Raw genomic sequence first — 27,272 nt, forward strand, 5'->3', positions numbered from 1 at the left:
TCCACGCAGTTGTTTTGAAGATCTAGTTAGATATGCAAAGTGCCTTACAAACCTTAAAGTGTTAAATGGAGCTAATATTTAGCTCAATAAATACTATTCATTTCCAAGCACAAATATAACTTTCTTATTTGTACCTTTTCACATACTTTCATTAACTGCTTGTGAACCTATTTAGGGTTTTCTTGGAAAAAAAAAGTAGAATTGTTTCCCATTCCTTTTCCAATTCATTTTAGAGATGAAGAAACTGAGCCATATAGCGTTAAGTAACTTACTCAGGGTCACAGAACTAGTGACTGAGGCTGGATTTGAATTCAAGAAGATGAGTCTCCTGTTTCCAGGCTCATAATTCCATCCAGGCCTATAAATCCACTGTGCCATGTAGCTGCCCTTACCTTTTATCACCAAAACTATTCCTCTTTCTTCATTACAGAAGCATTTGATTTCTGTATCACTTTGCCCCTCTGACATCATACCAATAGCATTACTATTCTTCTATATACTATGTAGACATGGAACCAGGCCATTAATTTTTAATTCTTTTTTTGCTGTCACCCAATATTTTCCTTAAAAGTTAAAGCTGTGAGTAGATTGATACAAAACAAGCAATGGGGACAAACTAGGTAGCACAATGGAGAGTGCTGGGGATGGAGCTAGGAAGATGTTATCTTCCTGAGTTCAAATCTGGCCTCAGACACTTAAGAGCTGTGTGACTGAGCAAATCACTTAAACTTTGTTTTCCTTAGTTTCCTCATCTGTAAAATAAGCTAACGTAGAAAATGACAAATCATTCCAGGATTTTTACCAAGAAAACCTTGCCAAAATGGGGCCATGAAAAGTTGGACACAACTGAAAAATGACTAAACGACCTCAGCAATGAAGTATGAAAAACAAAACTTATGTGTTCTTTATTATTGTAATAAAATAAAACTTACAAGTTAATGTGTGCTGTATAATCAGACAAATCACTATATGTAGAATTATTTTTACATTGCAAGACCAACATTTTTTAATTTCTTTTCTCATTTGACTTTCTGGCATCTATAATCTCCATCAAAATGGCCAGTTCTCACTGATATTATGGACCACTGCATCATTATCATCATCATCCACAATGAAACCTTTAAAGATCAAAAAGGTCTTGGATTTTGCTCTCCAAAAGTTTGGGTACTGTATGTAGTTCTTCCTTAGAAGGTATTTTATATGTTCTGACCAAAGGGCTACATTACATTAGTCCTCTTCCTTGGCACATCTGTACATCCCTCTCCTTCCTCAAACAACAAAAATTTTAAAAGGTCCTAGTGTTACCAGATGCTTCCTGCCCCTTGGCTAGGTATCTTTTTTGTGACAGTCCTCTGGCATAAGGATCCCAGGAGGCTGTAAGATTCCTCTGTGGATCTCGCTTTCTAGGACTGGGCTCACAGTGCCATACTTCCCTGGCATAGGTGTTGGCTGAGAACCCAGCTTATGGGAAAAGGAAGGCCCATGGAACCTGAGAAAACAACCACTTAATGAGTTTGGATACTGAAAATATGTAAAACAATGGGAGTCAGTTCAATGCAAAGTAGCTACTGGAGCTGGCCATTTTCCATGTCATACAGGGGATTCTTGAGGTACAGAGCAGGGAGGAAAAACAAATAAATTGGTAGAAAGAGATTATTTTTGGATACACAGATGCATTAAATTAAAAAAATATTACCAGTACTTTTCCATGCACAGATTCTATAAGCTACAGCCTCTCCTTATGTCTCCTTATGGAGAGAGTGTCATGGTAGTCTCAAGACCACTAGGCTTACTCTTATAAGAATAAGAGTACCAGGCATTGGACAGCAGGTAGCAGAAATTATAGTCCCTAAATCCATACTGACTATTATTGAGAAAGTAGAAGGAAAGGAGAGGTAAACACATCCCCATACTATTATTGTACAGGAAGAAAAAATAAAGTCAAGAATCATGGCATAGCAATGGCATGGGGGGGGGGGGGTGTCGGTGGGAGGGGTTGAATAGAGGACATAGTGAACATGGTTTTGGATTCTCACTATTTCCAGTATTCTCAGAATGGCCTTGTTCTATGTATATAAAATGAAGGGGTTAGATAGACAATGATTTTCAACTCCTTTCTTTTCTTCCTCTCACATTTGCTCTATTTATGTCTTTTTTCCCCTTCCTTTATCTGTTTCTTCTATACTCTATCATTCTTCCTTTCCATCCCCCATTCAATTATTTTAAAACCCTTACCTTCCATCCTAGAATTAATACTGTGTATTGGTTCCAAGGTAGAAAAGTGGTAAGGGCTAGGCAATGGAGATTAAGTGACTTGCCCAGGGTCACACAGCTAGGAAGTGTCTGAGGCCAGATTTGAACACAGGACCTCCTGACTCTGAGCCTGGCTCTAAATCCACTGAGCCACCCAGATGCCCCCAAAACCTCCATTCATTTTTTAAGTAGCCAAAATACAGAATTGCTTAATGGTTCCTTCTTTTCTTGCTTCTTTCCTTCCTTCCTATTTTTCTTTCTCAAAAAATAAAATTAAATACTTTACTTTTTTCCTCTGTGGCTCTATAAAAGAAATGTCTCTGATGCTGGAGTACAGAGTAATAGAGCACTTTTACCAAGGGTAATAGTACATACTTGGACTTTTAAAAAAGTTAAGAGTGAAAAAAGAGTACATACCCTTTTTTAAACTTGCAACACCTAAAGACTGGGCAGAAAGAAGTGTCAAGCGAAACTCGTCATCTTGGATATAAGCCATTGTTGCCATTGGGTACACATTTGCTTGAAGAGGCAATTTGCTCATTGTCAGTCTAGGCTGAATCTATGATACAAAAAGTTATCTTTGATATTCACATACATATCTTACAGAAATCAGGATGTCTTCATAGAACCTGGGATGAATATATAGAACCTATGCCTATTTAGATTTCTCTAAGGCCATAGAGTCAACATTTTTGTTTCACAGAGAAACCATACATCTCTACTTTCTAGAATTTCTTTTTTCATTTCGAATTCAAAGGCTTTTAAGAATCACTGATATAAAATTTGTGAGAAAGGTAGATGAGTAATAAGAGTATGAAAATATTCCCAGTTTTTAAAAACTGTAAGATGAAAAAGAAATGGTGATATTTAACAAAAGCCTTTTAGAACCTTAACATCCACATAAAATAAATTATATTGGAATTAAATAATCTTTTATTATCTAAGACAATATTATGCTTACAATGCACACCAAATAGAATAGCTATGTATCCAAATACAAAAGTATACATTATATTACTTTTTAAAAAATCATTATTTACCTTGGGTTGATTTCATATCATATCGATTGTTGTAACAGGCACGTGAAAATGTTTGCTGTTTTTATTAATATTTTGTGATTTTTTAAAATACATTATATAACTACCAAATAACTACTATAGTTAATTAGAATCAAAAGGATATTTGTACCTAAATAACTCTTTAAAACTTCTCTTATTTCAAGGCAGGATAATTCAATATACTACTTTGCTTCTGGCTGGATAATTTCTCAATTTATTTAATGCAGAGAAACTAAACTCATAACACTATTCTAAAAAGGTAAAACAGTAAACACAACCCCAAGCTAAGCCCGAATAAATCCTTTAAGTCAGAAAATGCTAAAATTATAAGATATTCTGGGGGCCATTCTATCCAAACTTTCACTATATTGACAAGGTTATTAAGGCCTAAAAGGAGGGAAGTAATTCTCCCAAGGTCTCATATAGTCAACAAGTGGTTTCTAGGACTAGAAATCAGGACAAATAACATTTATTCCAGTGAAATTTTTATTATACCATGTAATCTCCATATCAAAGTCAGAAGTCCTGGCTTTAAATATAACTCCATTTCTAACTATCTATTTAATCCTGGGCAAATCACTTAACTTCTCTGACTCAGTTTTCTCATCCATAAAATGAGAGCTTTGAACTAGATGTTTAATATCCCTTATAACCAAATCATGAATAATTCTGTTATCAAAATATTGGCCTCTTGAATACCAAGCTCAATTCACTTGCCTCAATATTGGCAAACAAATTTGATAAATATTTCATTTTTAAAAAATAACCCTTATCTTTCAATCAATTCTATGTATTGGTTCTAAGGCGGAAGAGTGTTAAGGGTTAAGTAATGGGGGTTAAGTTACTTGCCCAGGATCACACAACTAGGCAGTGTCTGAGGCCAGATTTGAACCCAGGATATTCTGTCTATAGTCCTGGCTCTCAATTCACAGAACCACTTGGTTGCCCCCTTAATAAATATTTGTTAAGCACCTAATATATAAAGTCATTGTGCTGGGTGAACAAAAGCAGAATAGTACCTACCCTAACCTAGTTTATTTTCCTGAGGAGATAGAACATGTGTTCATTCATTATAACAGAAAATCTAATAGGACTTAGGTCCCTTCATCCCTCATTCTGTTTTTTTTTTTTAAGGTTTTTATTTCAACAGCAAAATTATTGATGTAATCACAACAGTTCAGAGCCCCTGTTAGAAGAATTCTAAGACTGAGATGAGGTTTATTGCTGTATCTTAATTTAATTTTGTGCATATCTTTAGAGTAGTTATTCCCTATCTTAAACACAAACTAAGTGTATGATACAAGCCTTACTAAATGACCCTAGATTTCATTACATATTAGGCAATCACCTCTGTTTCTCCCATCTCTACTTAAGCTGAGCTCTCTTCTCTTTCACTACCTCTACACTTCTGCTCCTTTTCAGCTATATTTGTTCAAGCAGGCAGTAAAGATGTGCTCTCTCCCAGGGCTAATGCTATTCAATTCATGTATATCCTTCCTCAGTATGTTTCTTACAGGTTGTCTGAGTCTTTTTTAAAACATTCTAGTGTGGCTCAAATCTGTCTTCCAATTCAGATTACAACAGTCCAAATTGCATCATCAGTTATCAAACCCAACTACTTTTGGAAGCTCTAGATTTTGGCACTGACACTCTTGGCTTGGTTTAGTTTGGGGATTCTTTCAGGATGTGATCAGTAGATTCTTTTAATTTTCTCTGTGTCTTCGGTTAAGGGATCTCGGGTAGATTTTTTCTTTTTTATTATGGCTTCTGGATTTTTGATTGATTATAGTTTTCAGAAAGTTGGATAACAAATTTTTTTCTGACATTTCTAGATAAGTTGTTTTTAATAATAGATGCTTTAATTTTCTTCTATTTTAAAAAATATTTTGATTTTGTTCTAATTTTTTTACCTTATCTAGTCATTAAGTTCTATTTGCTTCATTGTTTTCCATTGAGTCTTTTTTTTTTTTTTAAGCCTTACCTTCAGTCTTAGAGTCAATACTGTATATTGGCTCCAAGGCACACAGCTAGGAAGTGTCTGAGGCCAGATTCACTAGGTTCACTAGAACCTCCCGAATCTAGACCTAGCTCTCAATCCATTGAGCCACCCAGCTGCACCGTCCATTGAGTCTTATACTACTACGGTGAGGTTTTCCAACTGCTGTTGCAAGTTATTTCTTCTTTCATTTTTTTTTCTTTTTAACTCATTCATTTTTATCATATGCTTCCTTCTTCTCAACAACTTTTATAGTCAAATTAGTTTTTTCTACATTTTGCTTATAGTTGCAGAGATGTTACACTTTCTATTTGGGGGAGGAGGTTTACTTTTGAACTCCTCTTACCCATAATCATTTTTGGCTCTTTTTTCTCTTTACTCACATTTTCTGTCTTAAGATTTTGTGCTCTAGTTTGTTTCCTCCAACACACTTAAATGAGTGAAGCTTGGTCTTGTTTCCCCTTTGTGGTCTGGGTATAGCTACCACTCCTAATCTTGGTAGGATAGCTGAGGTTCAATGAGGATATATGATTCAACAAGATTCTCCTTGAGAGACCTCAGTGAGATGTTGGATATTATGCTAGTTTCAAGCTTCCTGTGTAATACTTCCAAACACTTAACACCCTGGGGAGCACTCAAGTGCTAAGTTGGTTCTATCTCCTGCTATGCCTCCCAGTGTTCTAAAAACTGCATGAGTGGGCCCTGCCTCATGTTTAATGATCTGTGAAGGTTGGTTCTAGCTCTCATTCTATTTTAACAGGCCAGGGTTAGGATCTGGCTTCAGGCACTTGACTATTGGAAATGGCACTGGTTTGTGACACTCCTGTTTAGGGCACAGTTTAGCGAAGTCTTTTTGCAGGAATTCTCAGTGATTCCCCTAATTTTTCCCCATCTTTCCTGGCTTCTGGCTGGCTTACTGGAGTTTTCATTGTTTTTCCTAGTGTGACTCTTCTTCCTCACTTGATAATAGCTTTCTTGGATTACTCCCTCTACTTGTCTCTACCCTCTTCTATCTTTTTTTTGCTTTTTAAAATTAGATGGATGAGCTTATTTCAGATTTCTTAATCACTGATTTTTCTAGGCCCTTTTCACTTTTCTAGTGTATTTCTTGCTACCCTCTTAAACAGAGGCCAAAATATACTTAAATTTTTTTAAAAATTTACTTTAAAGTATTTTTCCATGGTTACATGATTCATATTTTCTCTCTCCACCCCTCCTGAGGCCGACAAGCAATTCTACTGGTTATACATATATTATCACTCAATGCTGATTTCCAGATTATTCATTTTGTAATACTCTATTAAAACCTAAACCTCAAATCCTATATCCATATAAACAAATGGTAAAGCATATGTTTTTCTTCTGTGTTTCTACTCCAGTTCTTTCTCTCAATGTGGATAGCATTCTTTCTCTTAAGTCCCCAAATGTGCAGAGCTTACATTCTTTATACAATTTAATCAAAGTTTTATTTACTCTATTTTTTTTTTGTTTGTTTTGAGGGGTCTGAATTTGTGATTTCATTGCTGTGTGGAACTGATAGGAAGGAAACTTCCTATCAGTTAGAAAACTAAACCAAACTGTCTCTAACATAGTCTTAGAGGAATACTAGGGGCACTAAGAAGTGAGAAGACTTAACCATGATTGTGTAGCCATTATGTGACAGGGGCGGGACTTGAATTTGGATCCTTACTACAAGGCACTTTGCCTTCTATCCACTATTCCCTATTACCTCTCTGAAAGTAATTGGGCAACCATAAATAGTTGGAATGTGACAAAAAATCATCTGAAAAGTTCACATTACTTTTTCATCTTTGTATCAAGGATTGTTTTTTGAACATAACATTCTGGTAAGGTTTTTTAAAAGAAGTTTGAAAAGAGAAAGTTTTAGACAGTTAGGATAGGACAGAGAATAGATTAGAGGACTTATAAAGACTCGTTGCAGCAAGGTCCTAGTTGAAACTATATAACATAGAATTGGGGTGGACAAAGAGCACAGTTGTACAACTTCCTCAAATCCATTTACATGTGAGCAGGAGTAAAAAAGGGAGATGGCAGATGGTGAGAGTAATTCACAGCTGGAGTTTGGTAGGGCACAAGTAGTGTAACAGAATAAAGAGTAAGGGATTATGGATTACCTAAAGGATCAAGATAAGGAAAGGAGGGAGGGAGAGGAGAAGGAGGAAGAAAGGAGATAGGAAAAGGAGGAAGGAGGAGAGAAAGTAACCAGAAGAGGAAAGATGATCTTGGAAGGTACTAAGAGTAAACTGGAGTCTATGAAGAGAACAAAGAACAAGTTAACAAGGCTCAGTGATAGGTTTTGAAAAGATAAAGGAATTTCAGATTTCCTGATTGTGTAACAACTCTGGGTAAGAGCAAAGGTTTGACCATCCCTTCCTGTAGTTGAGTGAAGAACTGACTAAGGAATTAAAATGAACAGGTGTTAGATAATTCTTTCTCTTCTAGAATTGTACAGGAACAAGATACTGGATTTAGGATTAGAGAGCCTAGGCAAAACTCAACTCTGTTACTTATTACCCTTGGGACTTTGAGCAATTAGATCAACAAATATTTATAGTATTTACAAACTAATTAAATACTAGGTAGTTTGGGAAGGAGGACATTAGATGTGAGACCAGGAAAGGCCTCATGCTGATGACAGTGTTAGATCTATGTCTTAAAGGAAGAAAGGAGGTCTACAAAGCAAAGGGATAGAAAAGAAATTCTAGGTATAAGGGACAAACAGAACAAAGGCATGGAAATGGAAGATCAGAAGAAAAATTTCTCTCTCTCTCTCTCCCCCCGCCCCTTCCCAAACTACTTTTTATTTAACTCGTTTGTATATAATTTTGCTTATTGATGTATTTATGCAGGATATAGTTTTAAGAGTATTTGTTTTCTCTTCCATTATAATATAAATATTGTTTCATCCTTTGTACTTGTATTCCTACATTTGTTGTAGTTCCTAAAACACAGAAAATGTTTCATAAATACTGGAAATACTTATTGATTTTAATGCTCAAGAGTTACAAGGGTAATAAGTAACAGATTTGAGTTTTAAGCCTAGGCCCCCTGACACCCTCATCCCCAAAGTAATAGGCAGCCTCTATTATTTGATGCATTGGAGATTAACATGGTTAGATTTGTGTTTTAGAAAAATTACATTAGTAGCAATGCATAGGACGAATAGAGTAGTGACAGATTTGGGGCAAGGAAACTAACTAGAAAGCTGCTGAAATAAGAAGTAATGTGTACCTGATTTCAGGTGGTAGAAGTGTGAGTGGAGAGAAGAGGATGAATGAGAGAGATACTGTGAAGCTAACTAAGACTTGGCAACTGATCATGTGCAATAGATACGTGGAATCAAGGAAAGTGAGAAGTGTAGAATAATGCTGATGTTAAGAATATGGGAAACTGAAAGACTGGTTTGGAAGAGGGATGCGGGTTTAGGAGAAATACAATGAGTTCAGTTTTATACTTATTGAGTTTGAGATCTCCCTTGGAACATCCAGCTTAAACTGGCCAATAGGCAGTTAGTGATATGGGACTAAAGGTTACCAGAGAGAATGGATCTGACTATAGAAATCTATGAACAATTTAGATAACTGGTATAAAACTCAAATAAACATGGATCCCCTAGGACCACATATTGACTTAGAAAATCACAAATTAATATTATGCACTCCATTCTAATTTCTTTTCTTTTTTTAAACATTTATTAATATTCATTTTTATCCTGTTTACATGCTTCATACCCCTACTTTCCCCTTCACCCCCCACCCATGGCCGATGCACATTTCCACTGGTTGTAACTTGTGTCCTTGTTCAGGGCCTATTTCCATATTGTTGATAGTTGCATTGGTGTGGTCGTTTCGAGTCTACATCCCCAATCATGTCCGCCTCAACCCATGCATTCAAGCAGTTGTTTTTCTTATATGTTTCCCCTCCTGCAATCCTTCCTCTGAATGTGGGTACCGTTCCTTTCCATAAATCCCTCAGAGCTGTCTTGTGTCATTGCATTGCTGCTGGTAGAGAAGTCCATTACAATCGATTTTACCATAGTATATCAGTTTCTGTGTACAATGTTCTTCCGGCTCTGCTCCTTTCACTCTGCATCAGTTCCTGGAGGTCTTTCCAGTTCACCTGGAACTCCTTCAGTTTATTATTCCTTTTAGCACAATAGTATTCCATCACAAGCATATACCACAATTTGTTCAGCCATTCCCCAATTGATGGGCATCCCCTCATTTTCCAGTTTTTTGCCACTACAAAAAGCGCAGTTATAAATATTTTCGTACAAGTCTGTTTATCTATGATTTCTTTGGGGTACAAACCCAGCAATGGTATGGCTGGATCAAAAGGCAGGCATTCTTTTATCCCCTTTGAGCATAATTCCAAATTGCCAGCCAGAATAGTTGGATCATTTCACAACTCCACCAGCAATGCATTAATGTCCCAATTTTGCCACATGCCCTCCAGCATTCATTACTCTCCCCTTCTTTCATTTTAGCCATTCTGCTAGGTGTGAGGTGATACCTCAGAGTTGTTTTGATTTGCATTTCTCTAATTATTAGAGATTTAGAACACTTTCTCATGTGCTTATTGATACTTTTGATTTCTTTACCTGAAAATTGCCTATTCATGTCTCTTGCCAATTTTTCAGTTGGGGAGTAGCTTGATTTTTTATACAATTGATTTAACTCCTTGTATATTTGAGTAATTAGACCCCTGTCAGAGTTTTTTGTTATAAAGATTTTTTCCCAATTTGTTGTTTCCCTTCTGATTTTGACTACATTGTTTTTGTTTGTACAAAAGCTTTTTAGCTTGATATAATCAAAACCATTTAATTTACATTTTGTAATTTTCTCTAACTCTTGCTTGGTTTTAAAACTTTTCCTTTCCCAGAGATCGGATAGGTATACTAATTTGTGTTCACTTAGCTTATTTATAGTTTCCCTCTTTATATTCAGGTCATTCACCCATTCTGAATTTATCTTGGTGTAGGGTGTGAGATGTTGATCTAAACCTAATCTTTCCCATATTGTTTTCCAAATTTCCCAGCAGTTTTTGTCAAATAGTGGATTCATGTCCCAAAAGTTGGGCTCTTTGGGTTTATCGTACACTGTCTTGCTGACATCATTAACCCCAAGTCTATTCCACTGATCCTCCCTTCTATCTCTTAGCCAGTACAATATTGTTTTGATGACTGCTGCTTTATAGTATAGTTTAATATCTGGTACTGCTAGGTCCCCTTCCTTTACATTTTTTTCATTATTTCCCTTGATATTCTTGATCTTTTGTTATTCCAAATGAACTTTGTTATAGTTTTTCCTAATTCAGTAAAGAAGTTTTTTGGTAATTTGATAGGTATGGTGCTAAATAGGTAAATTAATTTGGGTAGAATGGTGATTTTTATTATGATGGCTCGTCCTACCCATGAACAATTAATGGCTTTCCAATTGTTGAGATCTAGTTTTATTTGTTTGGAAAGTGTTTTGTAGTTGTTTTCGTATAATTGCTGTTTGTTTTGGTAGATAGATTCCTAAGTATTTTATATTATCTAGGGTGATTTTAAATGGTGTTTCTGTTTCTACCTCTTGCTGCTCTAATGTGTTGGAAATATATAGAAATGCTGATGATTTTATGTGCATTTATCTTGTATCCTGCCACTTTGCTAAAGTTGTTGATTATTTCTACTAGCTTCTTAAGTTGATTCTCTAGGATTTTTTAAGTAGACATCTGCAAAGAGTGATAGCTTAGTCTCCTCCTTGCCTATTTTAATACCCTCAATTTCTTTCTCTTTTCTAATTGCTACTGCTAGTGTTTCTAGTACAATGTTAAATAATAGAGGAGATAATGGGCATCCTTGTTTCCCTCCTGATCTTATTGGGAAGGCTTCTAATTTATCCCCATTGCATATAATGCTTGTTGATGGTTTTAGGTATATACTGTTTATTATTTTTAGGAAGGGTCCTTCTATTCCTATACTTTTCAATGTTTTCAATAGGAATGGATGCTGTATTTTGTCAAAGGCTTTTTCAGCATCTATTGAGATAATCATGTGATTTTTGTTTGTTAGACTGTTGATATGGTCAGTTATTTGGATGGTTTTCCTAATGTTGAACCATCCTTGCATTCCTGGTATAAATCCCACCTGATCATGGTGGATGATCTTCTTAATTACTTGCTGGAGTCTCTTTGCTAATATTCTATTTAAGATTTTTGCATCTATGTTCATTAGGGAGATTGGTCTGTAGTTTTTTTTCTCTGTTTTTGGTCTACCTGGCTTTGGGATCAGTACCATATTTGTGTCATAAAAGGAATTTGGTAGGACTCCTTTTCTTATCATATCAAATAATTTGTATAGTATTGCGATTAGTTGCTATTTGAATGTCTGATAGAATTCACTTGTGAATCCATCAGGTCCTGGTGATTTTTTCTTAGGGAGTTCTTTGATGACTTGTTCAATTTCTATTTCTGATACGGGATTATTTAGGTATTCTATTTCTTCTGCTGTCAATCTAGGCAATTTATATTTTTGTAAATATTCATCCATATCTCCTAAATTGTTATATTTGTTGCTATATAATTGGGCAAAATAGTTCTTAATGATTGCCTTAATTTCCCCTTCATTAGAGGTGAGGTCTCCCTTTTCATCTTTAATACTGTCAATTTGGTTTTCTTCTTTCCTTTTTCTTATTAGATTGACCAGTACTTTGTCTATTTTATCTGTTTTTTCAAAATACCAGCTTCTAGTCTTATTTATTAATTCAATAGTTCTTTTACTTTTGATTTTATTAATTTCTCCCTTAATTTTTAGTATTTTTAATTTAGTTTTCATCTGAGGGTTTTTAATTTGTTCGCTTTCTAATTTTTTGAGTTGCATACCCAATTCATTAATCTCTGCCCTCCCTAATTTGTTAATATATGCACTCAAGGATATAAATTTCCCCGAGTACTGCCTTGGTGCATACCACAGAGTCTGGCAGGATGTCTCATCATTGTCATTCTCTTCAATGAAATTGTTGATTGTTTCTATGATTTCTTCTTTGACAAATTGGTTTTGGAGAATCATATTGTTTAATTTCCAATTGGTTTTTGATTTGCCTGTCCATGTGCCCTTACTAATTATTATTTTTATTGCATTATGATCTGAGAAGGTTACATTTATTATATCTGCTCTTTTGCATTTGTTTCCAATGATTCTATGCCCTATTACATGGTCAATCTTTGTAAATGTACCATGTGCAGCTGAAAAGAAGGGTATTCCTTTTTGTCCCTATTTATTTTTCTACACATATTAATTAGATCTAATTTTTCTAGGACTTCATTCACCTCTCTTACCTCTTTCTTATTTATTTTTTGGTTTGATTTATCTAGATCTGAAAGAGGAATATTTAGATCTCCCATTATTATGGTTTTACTATCTATTTCCTTCTTGAGCTCTGCCAGTTTCTCCTTTATGAATTTGGATGCTATACCACTTGGTTCATACATATTGAGCAATGTTATTTCCTCATTGTTTATACTGCCTTTAATCAGGATGTAATGACCTTCCCTGTCTTTTTTAATCATACCTATTTTTACTTTGGCTTTGTCAGAGATCATAATAGCTACTCCTGCCTTCTTTTTCTCATTTGACGCCCAAAAGATTTTGCTCAAGCCCTTAACCTTAAACTTGTGTGTGTCTACCTGCCTCATATGTGTTTCTTGTAGACAACATATGGTAGGATTTGGTTTCTGATCCACTCTGCTATTTGCTTCCGTTTTATGAGCGAGTTCATCTCATTCACATTCAGAGTTACAATTGTTAATTGTTCATTCGCTGACATTTTTGTACCCACCCCTAGACCCACCCCTTCTTCTTACACTAGTTTCTTTTAAACCAGTGGTTTGCTTTGAGCCAGTACGCCTTATCCCCTCCCTTGATTGACTTCCCTTTCTGCCCCCTCCCTTGTTATTCCCCTCTTTTTGTTTTTTAAAGGCCTAATGAATTCCCTCCCCCTTCTTCTCCCCTCCCTTTTTTGACCTCCCCACTCCCCTGCTCCCTTTGGTTTATCCCTACTGGCTTTCTCAGTAGGGTTAGATAGAGTTTTTTATCCCAATGGATAATAAAGCTACTCTTCCCTCTCCGGGTTGATTACACTGAGAGTAAGGTTTGATTATTATCTCTTAATGCTCTCTTCCTCTCCTTCTTATGGTAGTATTTATCCCCTCCCCTTCCCATGCCCTCTTTTTGTGTAATAGAATATCCTATTTTTCTTATTTACTCAGATTTTTCTTGGTGTCCCCTACTATTCCCCCCCTCATTCCCATCCCCCATGTCATCTTAGACCATTTAGTATCCTGTCCTCTCCCTATGAATTATTCTTCTGGTTGCTATAATAGTGAATATTATAATAGTGAATAGAGTTCACTACAGAGAATTATACATAGCATTTCTCCACCTAGTAATACAGATAATTAGATCTTAATTACGCCCTTAAAGAGTCAAGTTTAAAAGATTATGAGTTTTCTTTCTTTTCCCTCTGTTTCTTTTTTACCTTTTCATGTTTCTCTTGATTTTTGAGGTTGGGTATCAAACTTTCCATTTAGTCTTGGTCTCTTTTGTGCAAAAACTTGGAAATCTTCAATTTTGTTGAATGCCCATACTTTTCCCTCGAAGTATATAGTCAGTTTCGATGGGTAGTTGATTTGTGGCTGAAGGCCCAGCTCTCTTGCCTTTCTGAATATTGTATTCCAAGCCTTGCGGTCTTTTAGTGTGGAGGCTGCCAGATCCTGTGTGATCCTTATTGGTGCTCCTTGATATCTGAATTGTCTCTTTCTGGCTTCTTGTAAGATTTTTTTCTTTTACTTCAATTTCGCTATTATATTCCTGGGTGTTGACTTTTCTGGGTCCAGTGTAGATTTATGGATCCTTTCAATGTCTATATTGCCCTCTTGTTGTAGAACTTCAGGGCAGTTTTGCTGAATAATTTCTTTAAGTATGGAGTCCAAGTTTCTATCAATTTCTGCCTTTTCTGGAAGACCAATGATTCTCAAATTGTTTCTTCTAGACCGGTTTTTTTGGTCTGTCACTTTCTCATTGAGATATTTCATGTTTCCTTCTATTTTATCAGTCTTTTGATTTTGTTTTATTTGTTCTTGTTGTCTTGAGAGATCGTTGGTTTCTAATTGTTTGATTCTAGCCTTTAAGGACTGGTTTTCGGCTATAATCTTTTTGTTTTCCTTTTCAATCTGGTCATTTCTGGCGTTCAGTTGACTTGCCTCACTTTCCAATTGCGAAATTCTGCCTTTTAAACTGTTATTTTCTTGCTAGATTTCTTCTATCTTCCTCAACATTTCATTTTTTAATTCTTCAGTAGCTTGTGACCAGCTTTCATTTTTTGGGGGGAGGTTTGGATTTTTGTTTTTCCTCCTCTGTTGTCTGGATTTTCTCTGTGTAGAAGTTGTTGAGTGTTCTAGAGTTTCTCTTGGTAATCTTTTTCTTCTGGGCTTCCCTATGGCTTGCCATTGTTAGCCCCGCCCCTTTTCAGCTTTGTCTTCACACTCAGGGTCTGCTTGCGCTTTCTAAGCTTCTGAGGGCTTCCGTCTCCTTGTCCTCGGGGTCAGGCCTCCTGGTAGTCCTCGGTCTGCCCCTCTGCCCGAGGCTCCTTCAGTGGTCTCAGGGGCTGCTTCCACAGCCTTGCTCCTGTCTGCCCAGGGTCCTCACTGGATGTCCTAGCCTGCGCTGGAAATCTTTATTCCGCCCCGGGCACTGCCTTCACCCATGTAAGACAGTGGGGAAAGTCTGTGCATCCCCCCAGCCACTTGGGGTCCCACGTCTGGCAGCTCACAGGTACAAGCCCTGGGGCTGCTAGTGATTTACTGGTTGCCCCAATCCTGTTTTCACCCTTGTGCTTTGGCCTTGGCGCTGTGCGTGGTGTGTGTGTGTGGGGTGGAGGGGCTTCTTCCTCTCGTGTTTTAGTGAGAGCTGTTTCACCCCTTTATAGCACGGAGATGCCCCAATTCTGCGTACCTTCAATGCTGCACCCTGTTGTGGGGTTCCTTCGTTCGTCTGGGTTCATTTTTATGTCCCCTTGAGGAGTTCTGTATGCTTCGGTTAGGAGAGATTGAGCAGCTGCTCCTTACTCTGCCGCCATCTTATCCAGAAGTCCCAGGAAAACCTCTAATTTATTTTCTTAAGCATTTTCTAATTATAGGCTACACTGGGGCAGCAAAGAGGTTTGACATCTCTGATTTAGATGATAATTAAACTGACGAGAGCTGATAAGGTCACAAAAAAGAGGACCTTTAAGACAATAATTTGGGTATAATATGAATGGTACCCTGTTAAAGGAAGATGGTGAAAGAAGAGATCTAAAAGTAGTAGGAGTATCAGGTAAAAACAGTGTCACTAAAACCCAGAAGTAGAACTAGTGTCAAAGAACAGCAGAGAAGTCAAGAAGGAGGACTGAGAAAAAAGATCATCAATTTTGGAAATTAAGACACTGGTAATTTGGAAGAGTAGTTTCAGTTGACTGCTGTCTTATGGCTTGATTCTAATTCAAGTATAAGCAATTTGAGGTTAAATTTTTTTTTTCATTTTTGTATTTGTATCTGGCATAGTATTTGGCCTATAAAAGTTACTTAATAAATGTATCCATTCATTCAATCAACTTTATTTTCAAAATATCTGGTAACTAATAATGTACAAGATGTATGCAGCCAAAGGAAGACATTTCAGTGTAAATGAATTTAATTTCTTCAACTATTTAGGTTAATTTTAGGAATATCATTTAACAGTTTTACTTTTTTATATTTGAAAAAAAAAACTGTTTATTAAAAACTTAGGGGGTAGCTAGCTGGCTAACTGGATAAGAGAGCCAGGCCTAGAGACAGGAGGTCAGGTTCAAATCTGGTCTCAGATACTTCCTAGTTCTATGATCCCGGGTAAATCACTTAACCCCCATTGTCTGGCCCTAACCACTCTTCTGCCTGAGAATTGACACATTAATTCTAAAACAAAAGGTAAGGATTTAAAAAAAAATTCGGTTTACAATTCATTGCATTGGCTAAGATGACAGAAAAAGGAAAGTGACAAATGATATAAAGGATGTGGATTAAATAATAATGATAATAATAATAATTATTATTATTAATAAGCTACTTGTGGGACTGTGAACTAATTCAACCATTTTGGAAGACAAGTTGGAACAATATCCAAAAATTATAAAACTATGCACATCCTTTGATGCAGCAATACCACTACAAGGTCTATCCTCAAAGTGATCAAAAAACAAAAGGGAAAAAGACCTATATATACAAAAATATTTAGAATAGCTCTTTTTATGTGGTGGTCAAGAACTGGAACCTAAGAGGATGCCTCTCATTTGGGGAATGGCTGAACAAGTTATAGTATATCAATGTGATGGAATATTATTGTGCCATGAGAAACGATGAAAAACTTAAGTAGTCTTATATGAACTAACACAAATTAAAGTGAACAGAATCAGAAGAACAATTTATATAGTAATAACAATATTGTAAAGATAATCAACTGTGAAAGACTTAGTAATGTGGATTAATACAATAATCCACCACAATTCCAAAGGACTCATAATAAAAATACTATCCATTTTATTAATAGATTCAAAATACATATTGAAACATCTCTCTCTCTCTCAACATGGCTAACATGGAAATGAGTTGTATGATTTCATGTGTGATGAATATTAGAATTCTAGCCTTCTCAATGAGTAGGAAGGGATTAGAGAAAAGAAGTTAATTTGGAAATAAAAATAAAAATTTAAACAATTAAATTATTTTTAAAAAATTACATTAGTTTAAAAAATCAGTTTACTTTAAAATAAATAATTATAAATTTAAACTATTTCTTCAATTGATACCAAATTACCAATTAAGCCATTATTAAGGAAAAAAATTAATCATTTATGCATTATTCTTCTGTTTTAAAAAGAACACTTACCTGATAACCATTTAGGTCAGTATAAAATCTCTTTTGACTGTTTAAATCAGAAGAAATTCTCATTGCAATCTCACGGTTATATTCTCCTCTGATGTCCAAAATATTGGCAACTTCCACAGATTGACCTTCTGTTCCTGAATTTAAAATATTATAGCATGTAAAAAAGTTATTTATCTTTTTTTAAATAAAATACTAAATACCTTTCCAAATGGTTGATAACCAGTTTTAACCTCAATTTTTCTTTAATCTTAAAATATTATTATATAATCACAATATAAAATTTCAATTCTTTAACATCATCAGAAATCTTACTTCCAGAGCACATGTGACTTTGTAGAGTACATGAACAACCTTCTTTCAAAGAATATAATCAAAACAAATAATATATATTAATAATACATACAGATATACAAGGTATTCCTAAAGAAACTGATATTATTCATGAGGAATTTTATAATTTCTATTTCTTGAATGCCAAGCCAAAGAAATGAGCAAAGATTAGAAATAGGTGATTGCTAAGTCATCCTAAGTATTCTCCTTGGGGAAGAAAGTATGAGCATAAAATAGTGAACAGTTCATATTATGCAGAAGAAAAGAGGGACAGAGCTTGAGAACCTAGAGATAAACTGAAGTACCATCCCAAACTCACTAAATTTTGTTAAGGGTGGAATTAAAAAAGATCAAATCCACTTTCTACATTTCTTCCCTCAATATTTAGTATCAAATTTCTAATATTCCAAAATAGGCACCCTTGCCCATTTCTCCTTAATGTCTTCCTCACTCTCTGTGACCAGAAAGCTGATTATAAGTAAAAAACAAGGCTGAAAGTGGGCAAGTCACTTAACCCTGTTTGCCTCAGGTCCTCATCTATATAAAATGAGCTGGAAAAGGAAATGCCAAACTACTCCAGAATCTTTGCTGAGAAAATCCCAAATGGGGTCAGTTTGAAAAGTCTGAATAACAACAACAAATACTCATTTAATTCAGTTCACAAAGCACAGTATTTTAGGGTGTTTCTCAGGTGCCAAAGAGATTTTACTGCAGTGTGGATCATGCTCTCTCTAGCACAGGACTATATTAATCCAGACCATCAAGAGGATGCTAAGATTTCTAACTATAAGCCATCAATGTGCTCCTCCAGTGAAAGTCATGTTTAATCTCTATCTGAATTTAAAATTACTTTTGATTTGGAACAGTGCTTGTTTTCATACTATTACATAGCACAGCACCTGGTACCAAAAAAAAGTTTATTGAGTGAATTAGCCAGAAGGCTAAAAGGATAAAGGGGAATAAAGGTTATCAGAGAACTTTGGAGGAAGGCCATCTTTTTATAAAAAAATCTTATCCTTTCTTCTTTTTTGCAAGAAAGTTTTATTGTTGGCATGTAGTTTCAGGGTTGGGGCAAGTTAAAACATTACGAAGAGGCCAGGTCAGGCAGACTAGAAGAAAGTGCTGAAACTATTGAATAGGCACTTGCTCCATTAGCCAAAGGGTCCACTTAAAGGTGATTGTAGATTGGTCATGGGATTGCAAAGCCATCTTTTTCTAAGATTAGTTTTGTGACATATCAATGAGTTTCAACTTACATACAAAAGCATGAGACTAACATTTCTCTTATCCTTCAGGAATGCTCTCCTCATTTCTGATTTTTGTAATCCTTAACTTCTTCAAGGTGGATTACTTTGCATTTTATTTGAACAAATATTTTTATATATTGTGTATTATTTGTAGATGCATTTCTCCTAAATTGGATGTAAACTTCTTAAAAGTAACATTTTATTTTTGTTGTCAGTGCCTAATACATGCATAAAACAGACAGTGAATAAATGCTTGATAGGTAAATAGAATGATAACAGACTTTGCCCTCAATTCCAACTAGCTACCTGACAAATAAGTTCTGTTTTTTCCAAAAGATATGTCACTCTGACATAAATTGGCTGAAAAGTTCTATTACTAGTATTGAAGAAAAATATTTAAATCACTGACTTTTGCCAAAAGGTAACCAATGGGGTCACTAAAGTTGTGAATTCAGGAAGGATATCTATTTCTATCTCAAATTAAAAAATATTTATTTTTTCTTTTCATTTTCTAAAAGAAGTTCAGTCAATAAAATAAAAACAATGATGTCATCTTAGCTAAATAATTTCTGCAAATGAATCAGTTATGTAAAATGCTCCATACAACAATGTGTGACTAGTGAGAAGACATATACAAAAACTAGCAGCCAGATACAATGGTATAACAAGTTTTAATTTTACTGAGAATTTGAGAGAAAGCAGGTATAGTGAAAAGAGTGCTGAACTTGAAGTAACTGAAGACCTGGACTGAAATCCCAACTCTAAAACTTTTGGACACTGTGACCGCAGAACAGTTACATTTATGAGCTTCAATTTTTTCATCTGTATGAAATAAATACGTGTAAAGCTCCTTGCAAACCCAGAACACAGCAATTGCTACCTATTTGTTTTCTCTCTTTGGGTTTTCTTAGTAAAAAAAATTAATATTTGTTATTACATATGCATTAAATACATATTAAACATATATATTAAAATAATTCAGATCCTCCTTGAGAATGAAATTAATTTAAGAAACTCTGCCTTTCTACTTTCTTAGACACCAGGCTTTTACTGTTGTGGAAACAAATGCACAAAGATGTGTGTGTGTGTGTTCACTTAAAAATTTAACAGGACAATTAGTTTAAATTTGTACTTAGAGGTCTTGATCAATGACACATGTTAAAACCAGGGGAAATGCGCATTGGCCAGGGGAAAGTAGGAGCATGAATCATGTAACCATGTTAACTTTAATAAAAAATGAATATTAATAAATGTTTTAAAAATAAATAAATGATGAGGGAAATAACATGAATAGAAAAAATAGAAATATTTTTTGCATGATTATATATATATATAAAAACCAGATCAAATCACTTACCATTTCAAGGCGTGGGGAGGAAAGGGTTGGAGAGAGATAATTTGGATCTTATAATCTTGGGAAATGTCGGTTAAAAATTGTTATGACGTCATTGGGAAAACAAAGTATTAAAACACACACACACACACACACAAAGAAATGATGAATGGATGTTTCCAGAAAAACCTCAGAGAACCTATAAAATGAGCAGAACCAGTTCATTGTACACAATCACAGCAATATTGTAATGATGACCAAGTATGAAAGACTTGGCTACTCTGATCAATGCAATAATTTAAAATAGTCCTGAAGGTCTCATAATGAAAAATGCTATTCACCTCCAAAGAGACAACTGATGAACTCTGAATGCAAATGGAAGTATAATTTTCTCACTGTATTTATTTTTCTTGTTTTTCATCTATGTGGCTAAGATCGAAGTATGTTTTGCATGTTTGCACAGTAAAGTTAAAATGATATTGATTGCCTTCTCAGTGGGTAGGGGAGGGCTTAAAGAGAAGAAGAGAATTTAGAACTCATTTTTTAAAAAAGGTTAAAAATAAACAAGTAATATTTAAAATAAATAAATTGAAATGAGATCTCACAATATCATATATCAAAGGATAATAGATATACTTGAGAGGTAGCCCAATTCTAGGTACAGGATTGCCTGGAAAGTCATGAGTTCACAGCTTGTAATTAGGGAAAAAAAGAAGAAAGTGGTTTGCCTCACGTAACCTTCTTAGTGAATCTGAGTTATCTCTGCATTTCCCTTCTCACAGAAAAAGGAGACCTTAGGTGCAGGAATCATTCCTTTTTCAAGTCCATGGGTTTATGGTCATAGCCATCTAAAAGACTTCTCCTCTTTTAGTCATCATGACAAATAGGAAGCATTAATAGGATATCTATCCATTATAAAAAATGTTGGAGGGAAGAGTGAGGTAGAAATGACTTTCCATCAAGAATACCTAGAATGAAGACTCACTCCAAGGCCCAATGAATATGTCTGGAATGGAAATTGGGTTATCTAGTTTCAAAGTCCTGAATGCAAGGCATGGGGCCCAAAGGGTTGCTAAGTATTTATGAGTTGTCCTCCCTAGTAGAGTGTAATCTCTTTGAAGGAGGCACTGTTTTGATTCTATTTTTGTCTTTACATCCCTACTGCCTAGCACAGTGATTGGCACATAACTGATATTTAATATGTGTTTGGCAACTAACTGATTTCATATGCATCACAGATTCATTGATCACTTCTACATAGTTATTTTTAAATCTATATTTCCAACTCTAAACTTCTCCTAACTAATGACACATTTCCATAAAAACAAATAAATAAATTTGTACTTAGGCAGACTTTGCAAAAATAAGAGTATAAATCTTTTACGGTGAATCAAATACAAATACATTTGGCTATTAGGAAAGTGGATTCATCATCAGTTTAGTGAAAAAAGTAGAGTTTAAAGTTTATTAAGTTAAAAACGAACCTCTCATTAAGAAATGGCCATTTAGTTTGGGAGCTATACTTAACCACTTTTTTCTCTTGCCACAATTATTTTCATAAATTCTAATCTAGTCCTCCAGTTTAAGATGATTGATCCCTCCCGTATCTAAATAAATTACAAAACAATATAATTTTTTTCAAATCATTATAAAAAGCAAATACAACCTGAGAAGTCATATTATATTTAGATTTTACATACTCAAATTGATATGTGATTATATTGATTTGGATATTCCCTCTGATGATGCCAACTACAACTGTCTGCCTGCCTACTCACTTTTGTTATGCTTCTTGTTCCTATTGTAAGTGACCAACTATCTTTTCGTAGTGCACATTCCCATTATGATATCTTTTACTGCTATTCCTTATACCATGTACCTTTGCCCTTTATGTGATACCTTGCCCATTTTCAATTTTTCAGACCCTTGTGTTCCATGAGTCATAGCCACAGAAAAAAATATCATTAGAATACTGGTATTAAAAACATGAAGCTTTGTTTTGGGGAGAAGTTTGAGGTTATTCAAGAAGTTTAGCAAATTCTTGAATGCAAACCACCTAGCTTTCCTCTTTCTATTTCATTCTGGACCAAACTCATTATCCATTTATACTGTCTGTCCAGATGACATACCAGTTCTTTAGGTTATCCATCCAAATGCGTGTCATAACCCGAACATGAGACTTAATGTTTTCATGTTAACTCCTACAAGAGCTTTCTGAATACAGAGACAGTCTTTGTATCCCTAGTACTTGACACGCTGCCTGGCACATAACAGGTATTTAATAAATGCTTACTGACTACTTTTGAGTGGCTATGGCTCCCTTCCAGGAAGTTGTTGAATATTATGGGGTTTGATACAACAGTACATCATCAACTGCAAACAAGCATTAGAAGGATCTTGATCTACATGGGAATCCCTCCTCTACTTCCATTTTATGTTGGATCTTTTCTGAATCAGTGGCAAAATGTTTGGTAAACCTTTTCTCCTCCCTTTATTCCTTCACCAGTTGTTTGTGATCTAAGCTTTGCTGAACTAGGCTTTTCTTGTTACAGCTTTCAGGGAATTGTGACTGGCTTTCAGGAAAGAAACTTTTTAGATTTTTTTTTTTGCTTTAACGTATCAAATTCTTTTTCGTAATCAAGAGACAATAAGGGCATGGGCTAGACTAGCCTATATGGCAGAAAACTTCCAGTCTTAACTGCTCTATTTTATCAGTCATTCTTGTTGTCTTATGAGATCATTGGCTTCTAATTGCCCAATTCTAGCCTTTAGAGACTGGTTTTTGGCTAAAATCTTTTGGTTTTCCTTTTCAATCTGGTCTATCTGGTTCTTCAAGGCTTCCAGATGGTCATTTCTGGTCTTCAATTTGATTTCAGAGCCTCACTTTCCAATTGCAAAATTCTGCCTTTTAAACTGTTATTTTCTTGCCAGATCTCTTGCATCTTTCTCATGATCTCAGATTTGAACTCTTCAAGATCATATGACCCATTTTCATATTTTTGGGAAGGTTTGGATGTCTTTAATTGTTTGTCCTCCTCTGTTTTCTGGTTTTTTTCTGTGCAGAAGTTATCAAGTGTGAAGAGTTTTTTCTTGTTCTTCTTGTTTATTTCTTGGGCTTTGCTTGGCATCATTGTGCTTTATTTGCCAGAAGTCTGAGTAAGGCAATCTGATTCTCTTTGAATGGAGTTAGGGAGCAGTTTTTGCCTGAGGCTACTTTGTGAGTCTCTTGGCTTCTCTGGGGACCCTCCTGGGGTCTCTGGTCTAGCCGTTTTCAGGGTTGAGCCCCTGTGTTCCTAGCCAGCTGCCCAGAGCCTGGAACTTGGCCCCCGTTTGCTCCTCTACCTGGTATTTTCCCCTGAGTCTGAATGTGCTGGGCGCTGCTGTTGCCTCTCTCAGCCCCACTCCCAAGTCCAAGGTCTGAGTTTTCCAGCCACCTGGGATCTCAGGTCTTGCTGCTCTCAGGGGCAAGCTCCTGGTAGTGCCAGCTAGCTGCCTAGGGGTTAGATTTTGTGCCCCCACTCGCTCTAACTCTTGAGTGCAGCCTCTGACCTCTGGTACTGTGGGTGGGGTGGGGGAGGGTTGATCCGCTATCATTTTGATGGGAGTTCTTTTCCCCCCTTATAGTATGGAAGTGCCCAAATCCCACATACCTTCGATACTGCGTCCTATGGTGGGGTCCCTTCTTTCATCTGGATTTGTTTTTTTGTCTTTAGGAGGTACTCTATATCCGTTGGTAAGGAGAGAAAGTCTCCCTGCCTCTACTCTGCCACCATCTGAACCAGGAAGTCTTTGACTTGAGTCCCTTCTACATTTTTTATTATATGCTACCATTTACCTTTTGTAAGCTCTCAGGGGAACTATTCCCTTTTTGCATTTATATTCCTAGAGCCTAGCAAATGTAAACACTTAATGATTGAATGTAAAATGAAATCTTTGAAAACAGATGGTCAGATAAGATACTTTATTGAATTCCTACTTCTAAGTGTAGATACTTCTCAGTAAATATTGATGACATTTCTTAAATAGGAGGCTAATGTAAAAGTTCTGATCAGAAATGACACAAGACTGAAGCAGAGTGGTGGCCCTGTGCCTATAGGGAAAGGTACAAATGAAAGAAATATATATGTTTAAAAGAATAGACTTTGCCAACAATTGGAAAAAAGGAAGTGAAGAAATAAAAAAGAGTCATTTGTAAGTCTTGAATTACAAACTGTGGGAATTGGAAAGATAGTGGTGGACTCAAATAAGTTTGGAGTTGAGGCAGAGATTTAGGGGAAAAATAACAAGTTATATTTTAGACATTTTCAGTTTGAGAAACCAGATGGAAATGTTCATTAAAATTAGCAATGTGGAAATGGAGCTGAAGAAAAAAATTAGGGTTGGACATACAGATCTGGAAGTCATTTGGGTAGCAATAACTGAACCATAAGAAGTAATGAGGAAGGAAAATGGGGTCAGAGAAAAGGGTCTGACACAGCTCTAACAGAAATCTATAATTAGGGGGCAGGAGATGGATGAAAATCCAGCAAAACAAAGGTTAGGCACATGGGAATAGGACCATGTGATAACAATGCTATAGGACAATGATGGTGAACCTTTTAGAGATGGAGTGCCCAAACTGCAACCCTCCTGTCACATATAAACCCTCTCTACCCACTGCCTTACCCCAGGACTGGGGAAGGAGAAAGAACTCCCATTGGCTGCTGGGCAGAGGAGCAGGGGAAGTGTGGAATGTCCTCAGATGCATGGAGAGGGTATGAGGAGCAGCCACCTCTGGCACATATGTCATAGGTTTGCCAACAAGACTATAGGGAGTCAAGAGAAATTAATATCCAGGAGGAGAGGGGTCAAAAGCTGCAAAAAAGACCAAGAAGAAAGGACACTAGATTTAAAGGGCTGAGAAATGAGTAAATGGTAAGGATGCAGAGGCAGTGAGAACAGATGTCTTTCTAGGAATTTGGCAATGAAAGGGAAAAGAGACAAAGTAGAATAACTTGAAAGAATGACAGGATCATGCTTTACAGTTATGAGAGAGAGAGAGGAAAGAGAAAAGGGAAGACTAAAAATGAAGGAGGTAGAAGAGAGGAAAGGATAAAGCAAATGAGGGAGGGGGAGAGAGACAAATAGAATTTAAAAGGGGAAAAGATTGAAAAAAAAAGATAAAAAAGCAATACCACAAGCAAAATATGATGATGGAGTCAAGCACAAGAAATGGGAATAACTTCAACAGAGCAAAGACCCTGTAATTCCTCAAAAACTGTAGCAAGATGTACAAGGGGTCTAGCTTTGTGGGGTATAGGACATGAGTAAACACATTCAATTTATCAAATGGTTTTATTAAATGCCTACCATGTACTGGGGATATAAAGACAAAAATGAAACAATTTTTATGTCTGTAAAATACATTTTACTGTAGGGATAATACCATACAGAAAAAGTAAATATAGAATAGTATCAGGAAGAAGAAAACATTAATTTGGCAGGGGGAGGTGCTCTTGAAAAACCTCTTAATGGGGTGGCTCTTGAACTGAATCTTGAAGGAGGCTAGAGACTTCAATTTTATGGTTGAAAGGTAATGAACAGATGAAAGGAAAAAAAAGATTGATGTGAGAGATGTTGCAGAAAGGGAATCTATGAGATATGCCAAATGACTGGGTATGGAACAATTGGGACACTAAGTGTTAAAAGGATTATAAACTAGTCCAACCATTCTGGAGAACAATTTGGAACTACATCCAAAGGGGTATAAAATTGCATACCTTTTGACCCACCAATGTCATTAACTAAGTGTGTATGCCAAAGAGAAAGGGAAAGAAACCTTTTTTGTACAAAAATATTGATAGCAGGGTTTTTTGTGGTGGCCAAGAACTGGAAATTGAGGAGATATTCATCAATTAAGGAATGGCTGAACAAATCATGGCATATGATTATGTGGAATACATACAATACTGCTATAAGAAATGATAAGAAGTATAGTTTTAGAAGTCTGAGGAGACTTTTATGAACTGATGCAAAGTGAAATGAGCAGAACCAGTAGAACACTGTACACAGTAATAACAATACTGTACAATGATCAACTATGAATGACTTGGCTACTCTCAGCAACAGAATTATCCTAAACAATTTCAGAGGACTTATGATGAAAAAAATGCTGTCTACCTCAAGAGAAAAGAACTAATGATATATTAATTCAGATTGAAGCATACATTTTTTACTTTACTGTTCTTGTATATTTTGCTCTGTGTTTTCTTTTGCAACATAGCTAATATGAAAATGTTTTGTATCACTGCATATATGTAACCTACATTAAATTGTTTGCTCTCTCAGGGAGTGAAAATGGGAAAGGAGGCAGAAGAAAATTTGAACAAATTTTTTTAAATGAATTTAAGAAATTTCATTTACATATAGTGAGGAAAAAATCAAATAAAAATGAAATGGAAAAAAATAAAATCAATAATACTGTAAGGATGATCAATGGTGAAAGATTTATTTTGACCAAAACAGTGATCCAACATGATTCCAAAGGACTCATGATAAAAAATGCTGATCACCTCCAGAGAGAACTTTTGATCTCTGAATACAGACTGAAACATACTTTTAAAATTTCTTTATTTTTTTCTGGGGAGTTATTTTCGAAGAGTTTCTTTTGCAACATAGATAATATGGAAATGTTTTGAATGATTTCACATGTACAACTGATATAATGGTGCCTTTTCAAACAGCTGGGGAAGGAACAAGAGGGAAGAAAAGAATTTGAACTCAAAAGGAAAGAAAAATTTACATGTAACTAGGAAATATTTAATTAAAGCAAACAGTGTATATTAGGACACTTCAATGCATTCTTATTCCTACAATTTGTTCATATTCGTCAGTAAATATTCCAAAGGGGACACACCCAAAAGTACTATGGGCTTTGTTCAAAAGTTGAGGATACCAATGGAGTATCTGGACTTATTGGGTAACTTGTATATTAGTTATCTCTCATTCACTTTGCAGGCCTTATTTACAATTAAAAGCTTAATGTAATTATTCTCTTCTTTTACAATGAGATCAAGATGACTATAATGAACGCACAGATTATTTTCAAGGA

At 35.6% G+C, this 27,272-nt stretch overlaps 1 protein-coding gene across 1 annotated transcript in view; it reads right to left on the minus strand.

The window, feature by feature from the left end:
• Positions 1–27,272, minus strand: part of MAN2A1 (mannosidase alpha class 2A member 1) — a 220,328-nt gene that overhangs the window by 19,263 nt on the left and 173,793 nt on the right. Inside the window, 2 exon segments of the mRNA XM_044662477.1 lie at positions 2,671–2,812; positions 17,273–17,406. Of these exon segments, the coding sequence (XP_044518412.1) occupies positions 2,671–2,812; positions 17,273–17,406 (276 nt within the window).

This window comes from Gracilinanus agilis, chromosome 1 (genome assembly GCF_016433145.1).
Source record: "Gracilinanus agilis isolate LMUSP501 chromosome 1, AgileGrace, whole genome shotgun sequence".
Lineage (NCBI taxonomy): Eukaryota > Metazoa > Chordata > Mammalia > Didelphimorphia > Didelphidae > Gracilinanus > Gracilinanus agilis.